The 7,783-nt window shown below is 38.6% G+C and overlaps 1 protein-coding gene across 1 annotated transcript; it reads right to left on the bottom strand.

The window, feature by feature from the left end:
• Positions 1-2,330: 2,330 nt before the first annotated feature.
• On the bottom strand, positions 2,331-3,188 carry LOC149240713 (antimicrobial ginkbilobin-2-like protein). The gene is made up of 2 exons (XM_089370291.1): positions 2,846-3,188; positions 2,331-2,638 (listed from the first exon to the last, which is right to left on the bottom strand). Exons 1-2 carry the CDS (start codon positions 3,186-3,188, stop codon positions 2,331-2,333), a joined length of 651 nt encoding a protein of 216 aa, XP_089226417.1.
• Positions 3,189-7,783: the final 4,595 nt, after the last annotated feature.

Here is a 7,783-nt window from a genome sequence, read left to right as displayed (position 1 = left end):
GTTCATATCATGCTGCTTCTTCCTACATTCACTGGCATAATGCCCATATTTTTTACAATAATAACATTGGACATTGGATTTTTCATACCTTTGTCCTTGAGCATGATGTTGTCCTCTTTGTTGGCTGCTGCCTTGGCCTTGGTTCTGATTTGGATGGCTGCCTCTTCCTCTCTTGTTTCCTCTGCCTTGACCTCTTCCTCTTCCAAAAGACATCTGGGTCTTAAAGGCTTGCTCTAGAGATGAGTTTTCACTTCTACTCAACCTCTGGTCATGTGTTATCAGTGATGCATGAAGCTCATCAACTGAAAAGTTTGAGAGATCCTTTGTCTCCTCTATGGTTGTGACAATCGCATCAAACTTTGAGGGTAAGACCCTCAATATTTTCTCCACAATACTCCTTTCTTCAATGGTTTCTCCATGAGTCCTCATCTATGTGACCAAACCAATCACATGTGTGAAGAATGAGTCAATATTATCTGAGTCCTTCATGCTCAGATTCTCAAAATCTTTTCTCAGCAATTGTAGTTTTGCTGTCTTCACTCTCTCCATGCCTTGATAGGCTGTCTTGAGGGTTTGCCATGCTTCATTTGCTGTCTTAGCTACTGCTAACCTTGGAAACACACTCTGGTCTACTGTTAGATACAACAACACACGGGCTTTTGAATCCTTCTTCCTATTGCTCTTCAGCAGATGCTTCTCTGCTGGAGTTAATCTATTAAACTCATTTTCATCTGCTGGTTCTTCAAAACCATCTTCAACTATTTCCCATAAATCTTGTGAGGCAAACAAGGCTCTCATTGTTATTGCCCAATAGTCATAGTTTTTCCCATTAAACTGTGGGAGCTGGGTGTTAAACATACCCATGCTAGTGCTTGTGCTAGCCATTCCTTGACTGTGTATTTAAAACACTGACTGTCTCTTCAGCAGTAACAAAAAGAAAACTTTGAAGAATACCTGAATCTTTTGTTGACTGTGTCTTCACTCTGCTGGAGAAGATTTACTGCTGCAACAAAAGACTCCTCCTTTCAGCTTCTTGAACACTTTCAAAGAGCCTAAGCCTGCTCTGATACCACTGTTGGAGATTTTTCTAAGAAAATCCCAAAAACAAACAAAATAAACTCCACAGAGGCAATGCTCTGTTTCCTCTCCACAGGATCTTTTGTGCACAGGGAAGCTTTTTTAAAAAATGACTGAAGAACAGAGTATTACATCACCATAAAAACATTTCTATTCATTAAAACAAAATGTCTGATACAAACTTCATCCTCTTTGCTGAGAGGGATTTACCCAAAAAAAACATTCAACAAAACTCTGTCTCCACCTGAGAATTTACGCTGCTGGGTAAAATTCTCTTTTTCTTTTACTGTTGTAAAACCACTTTTACATTACTGTTGTAAAAAAAAAATTACACATGCTTACCAAAAAAAATGTGCTCCTCTGTTCTTCGTGGATATCACTGTTGTGCATTATCCTCTCTCACACTACAGAGTTACATTACAATGAGCAACATACATCTTATGCACTGCTGTGCCTATCAATAACAAAAGACTGGTGTGTTTTTGTTGTTGCCCACGCTGTGCATTTCATACTCACTTCATTACATACGCGTGAGTTTTTTTTGTATAACAAAAATGGTCAACGCACATTAAAAAAAACATAACATATATAATATATATATGCCATATAAAAAAACGTTTTTTTGTATGTGAATATATGCCGTATATAAAGAACTTCAATATTTTACCAACGCATATGACACTGCATTAATAACAGGTATGGTCAACCAAACTTAAATCTTACTCCATGCAAGTTCATAAATGCTAGCTCGAATGCATGTTGAAACGATGGACGGCGGAGACTGATGGAACAGATCGGACGGCGGAGGAGAATATCGGGAGGCCTCTTCCAGCTGAACGATAGCACCCGAAAAGTCAGACTTGCTTACGTATGGGGAGAGCCATGCGTCTGCACTATATTGTATCGGGCTCTTGTGTACAGAAACCGCTTTCTGCAGGAAGGCGGTCCGATATGCATAAAATGGTTTATGGTTTCGTTCTGGCGGTTTTGGGCGTTGTACGTCTGCCCAGTTGAAATTAGATTTCAACATCCAAGAATTACCCGAAGCACGTTGGATATTTTTGCTTCTACAAATTTGCACAAGGAATCTCAGATAATTTGCACAAGGAACCACAAAAATCACCAAAATGAATTTTTTACAAAATCCCCAAGATAATGATAAACTCTGTGAAAGAAGATAATTATAAACTCCGTGATACTATGTTAAAGAAGAGACTATGTTAAACTATGTGATACTACGTTAAAGAAGATACTTATACTGGAGAGCTTTCTGGCGGCGAGGGCAATGAGGACGGTGACGGTGACAGCAACGGCGAGATAATTGGAGGATTGAAAAATGGATAAAGCTGTGAACGCAAGTAGCAATTCACAGATCCGAATTCTAATCCAATAGCTCCAGCCGTGCAATTGTCATATATTTCAGACAACGCAAAGTTCAGGCACGCCTTGCAGTCTTCTTTGGACAGAGCATCCCAACACTGCGCCAAGCTGTAGATAAGAACTGTGGAATTATAAGGCGCAACGTCTTGCTCCGCAACAAAAAGATTGGGACTCTTCACGGCTTTAAACAGAACATTTTGGAGCAGGTCGTAAGTAGTAATTTTGAACTCTGTCTAATTGTTTTCCTCGGGATTGCACATAAGAAAGTTCTCTGCGCTCTCATTAAAGTTGTTGGAAAAACTATGATTGTCGTAACGTAATAAGCAAGCATCTAGTATAATGGACGCAGAAGTTTTATTGCATTCTCCAACAATACTAGTGCCGATACCAGTGCCAGATATAATCGCGGCTTTTGCAGTGGCCACGCACTGTTTACAATCGGATGAGTTTAAATCTCCCCTGCACTGGGCAAACCCATAAACTGTACTGTGGTTGTTTTGCCCGCCGTCATCACTAGATGTATTGAATCCACTCGTAGACGCGTTCCCCGCCAATGACTCCAGAACCCGATTTAGATTACTCTTGAAAGCGCTACCGTTGGTATATTCGCTATTCTCACAAAACCGTCTAACGGGAATATTGAACGGAACAGCAGCTGAGAGGGGCATAAGCATACACACACTTACGATAAGGAAGAGGCTGCTAATTAGCTCTTTCATCTTCATCGCCATTGTGCAGGCGTTCCCGCAACGTTTTCCTCTATTCTAATTAGATGAGTAGAGGTGGGTCGGCAATGGCTTTGGCAAGTTGAAGTTATTGCATTCATCTGCAAGTTCCAGATATTTGATGGCCCCTTCAAGGTCTTCGCAAGTGGCTTTCGTGGAAGTGGCCGATTGTTGACAAAGGCCAGTCATCGCAACATCGTCGCTATCTGCGGAGAGGAGGTCTGGGTTCGACGATATCTACCACTTTTATTAATGATATATATGGTTAATAAATAAATTAAAGTTTTAAGCTTATCAAAATCAAATTTATAATCGATCTAAAACCGTTAATATCAGGCAGGCTTGTGTTATATGTATTGAAAAATTACTTCAATCCATGAAATTAAATAAAATCACATGTCCGCCAAAAAAGTATACATAGTCTTGAATTCAAAATGATAACCATAATTTTCAATATAAGATAAAATATAACTTTATTTTCATATACAACATCAGTGTTTACTGTTACCCATCCATTTGATAGTAAAATAGTACATGTCAAATTGAAAACGATTCCATGGTTTCAGCCATGAAAATGATTTTACCACCCATCCATTTGATATTAAAATAGTACATGTCAAATTGACTGAGTAGACGATAACCGACCTTCCATGGTTCTGCCCAGAAAACAATTTTACCGATCCTTAAATTTAGTAATACAAGCGCATAATCTCCTCTCCGAGTCGTGTAACTAATACACACATAGAAGTCCAACAGTAAACTAGGATAATATAATGCAAAAAACCATTTGCAGATTTTCACCTCGAGTCTATGATGCATGATGAAGGATCGACAGCTGCAGAGTAGATATCGGATGGTGTGCTAGAAGTTGTTGTACTACCCACACTATTCAGATCTATGAAAGGGGCTCTTTTGGGCGATGGAAGATGTTCTTTCTCAGAGGTCAACATCGTCACCACATGAGACATTGAAGGCCTTAACGCTGGAGCTGCCTGAATGCACAGAAGACCCATTTTAATGATCCTAATCCCTTCCTCCCCAGAATAACTACCCTCCAATGTGGTATCCATAACTTCCAAAGCTTTCTCTGCGTTATAGAGTTTCCATGTCTGGTAATTGACCAATATCAACCATGCATACAACTTTAGTTAGCAACGAGTCACAGTTATAACAACATGTTCGAAAACATCTACTTTAAAAGATGAGAATCACAGTTATGATTGTCATAACATAATAAGCAGGCATCTAGTATCATGGACGCAGAAGTTTTGTTGCATCCTTCAAAAATACGATTTTCGTAACTAGTGCCGAATATAATCCCGGCTTTTGCAGTGGCCACGTACTGTTTGCAATCGGAGGATTTTAAATCTCCCCTGCATTGGGCAAACCCAAAAACCTTACTGTGGCTGTTTTGCCCCTTATGAACACTAGATGTATTGAATCCACTCCTAGAAACGTTCCCCACCAGTGACTCCAGAACTTGCTTTAAATTACTCTGAAAAGCGCTACCATTGGTATATTCTCTATTCTCACAAAAGTGTATAACGGGAATATTGAACGGAGCAGCAGCTGAGAAAGGCATAAGCAGACACACACTTCCGATAAGTAAGAGGCTGCTAATTAACTCTTTCATCTTCATTGCCATTGTCCGGGCGTTCGTTCAACGTTTTCCTCTATTCTAATTAGATGAGTGGAGGCAGTACAGGAATAGTTTTGGCAAGTTCAAATTAGATGAGTGGAGGTAGTTCAGCTATGGCTTTGGCAAGTTTAAGTTATTCTATGGCCCCTTCAAGGTCGTCGCAAGTGGCTTTTGGCACATCATCGCGAACGCCAGTCATCGCGACATCTTCGTAAGTGGCTGCTGTAGAATTGACAACTCCGTAAAAATTAAGAGAATAGGAGGTCGTGATGTGTGAAATGGACCCCCGAAGATATTTTAGTCTGAGATGGGTATCTATTTAATTTGTGAGATAGACCTGCGAAAGATATTTTAGCCTGAGATAGGTATCTATTTAATGTGTAAAATAGACCTGCGGAAGATATTTTAGTCTCCACGAAGTTTTTGATCTATAATTAACATCTCTTCAAACATTATAGACGAATTGATTGCTTCAAACATTATAGGTGAAATGAGCAGCGACTTGCTTACTCCGTGCCTTGTAGCTCTGCATGGCTCAAGTTTCATTTGTTCGATTTTTTCCACACTAAAAAATAAAGTTTGACTTTTATGTAATTTTGAAATTTTATGAATGATTTAATTAATATAATTTTATATAAAACTAGCATATTTATATTTTTAAATGTGGTTGATATATATTTATTAGTATTATTTTTTATTTTTTCTATGAATATATTTGAAACTGATATTCATATATCAACCATATTTATTAGTGTGATTGTATTAATAGACAACCAATATGTATGGGACATATTGTAGATAATGGTTGATTATAGTAAATGTTGAAGGGTTAATCATGGACGAAGAGGGTTGACAAGATGGACAATGGTTGAAAATGTTGGCTTAGGTTGAAGCAAGTTGATTAAGGTTGATCGTGACTAACTGTGGTCAACCATTAATATGACAATGTGCTTATGTTACATTAATAAAAAAATGTAACATTAATGTCGATGATTGTTACATTCACATTACATTTATGTTGACTATGGTTGACCATGATTGATGTTACTTTAATGTTAATGTTATTGCTAGAATAATAATTTCATTAATGGTTGAAGAAGGTTGATTGAGGTAGACGAAGGTCGAATATGGTTGTTTGTGGTTGAACTTGGTTTACCATTTCACCATGGTTGACCAGGGATGTAGAATATAGATTATGGTGGACTAAACATGACCATGTGAGTAGATATTTTCTTGGAGCGGAGCTCCACAAACATCTTTAGTAGGATCATTACCCTTAGGGACATTTTCAACATTAAAAAGTGTGCATCAATCTTCAAAGAGAGCATTCATTGGATATAGTCTTTTGCAATAATGATGGAATGCTATACGAAAACATTTTAAGAAGGATATGATGCCACGAGGTATTGTTCTGTACCAAACTCTAAAATTTTCTTCTAAAGAGTACATGAACAATTTGATTTGCACATCTTCACAAATAATACCATGTTGCTCCATGCATTCATGAAATAATTTGAGGTGCTCGTCATGCCTTCTATCTATGTTCCCACTGAATCTAGGCGAATAGGAATTCAATTCATGAAATCAAGGGAAATGATTGGGATAACCGACAATAGAAGAAAAATCCAGTGGAGCAAATTGGTTGGCAAGGAATGCAAGAATGGCCATTTTGAAACCCCTTTAGGTGAGTGAGCTCAAGTTCAAAGGTAGGGAAAAATTTCGGTTGTTTAGCATCGAAGTGAGTACGAGGCTGATTGAAAGCTAGGACAATCAAATAGAGATATGGACAGTGGAGTCGCAAGGATGTTAACCATAAAATTGAAACAGTGGTGTTGCCAAGGTGAGAGATATTCAACCCACACTTCCCTTGCTCACCTAACAGAGGGAATGTAAAAACTTGTTGTACCCTGGGAAAAATATTCTAATCCATTCCCGACAACGGTGCCAAAAAGATGTTGTCACTTTTTAAGGCACCCATAGCACAAATGCTCTGGGAGACATAGAAAGCTTCCTAGAGATAGCCTCTAGGTTGATTGTAGACCAGTGCCTATGAAATATTAAAGAGAGGAGTGCATGGAATATTATCAATGGGGGCTTTTTGTTGCACTCTAATTTTCACGTATTTAAAATGATAACAAAGGGGGTTTGGTTTTGTTGTAACATTATTTGGTTTTGATAAGTTAGTCTATTAGTCAAAAATAATTTTAAAATGTTAAGTTAGGATATGGATGAAAAAGAAAGAAAAGTTAAAATGCTAGGACCATTTAATGTTTTATAGGAATCCATATCAATAAAATTTTAGGTGTTTGCTGCCCTAAACAAAGAATTCAAAAGAGATATAAAATGTTAGGGAAGCAAAAAGAAAAGAATGGCTTCATTTCATATTTTTATAAATGCACAGGCTGCCAGTCAAAATGCGCCACAAGTCAAATATAAAATTTTATTCTCATGTACAAAAGAGAAGGAAAAGGAGTAAAGGTTTGCTCTAAGGTTTATTTATCAATTATTTTGGTATTAATCCTATCCTGAAATTTTCAAAAAACCAAAGTTCCCCCTTCACTCATGTTACCCTCCACCCACTTATCCCTAAGTTTTAACACCCCTCTCATACACCAAATATTCCCCTTATGCATTAAGTATTTAACTTCCACCGGCCCCACGGGTGTCCCATCATGTCATGTGTTAACCCTACACCACCTCTCACTTCATCTCCACCCATCTCCCAAGATCCAACAACCCACATCACATTTCAGCCCCCCCTCACCATCTGAACTTTGCCGTTAAGGGTGGGGGGGGGGGGGGGGGGGGTATGAAATGGGCATTATACGAACCCGCACCCTCCCCTACATGTCAATGCCATAGATTTTCGAACCCCACTTAGATGAAACTGCTAACCACTCTCCCCCCCTCCAAAAATTTGTTTCCCACGCTCCCGATACTGCTCTCCTACCCATTGCACACC

Source organism: Pinus tabuliformis, chromosome 8 (genome assembly GCF_031772625.1).
Source record: "Pinus tabuliformis cultivar Carrire ecotype Pingquan chromosome 8, CPIR1, whole genome shotgun sequence".
Classification (NCBI taxonomy): Eukaryota; Viridiplantae; Streptophyta; class Pinopsida; order Pinales; family Pinaceae; genus Pinus; species Pinus tabuliformis.
This window is presented reverse-complemented; position numbering and strand designations above follow the sequence as displayed.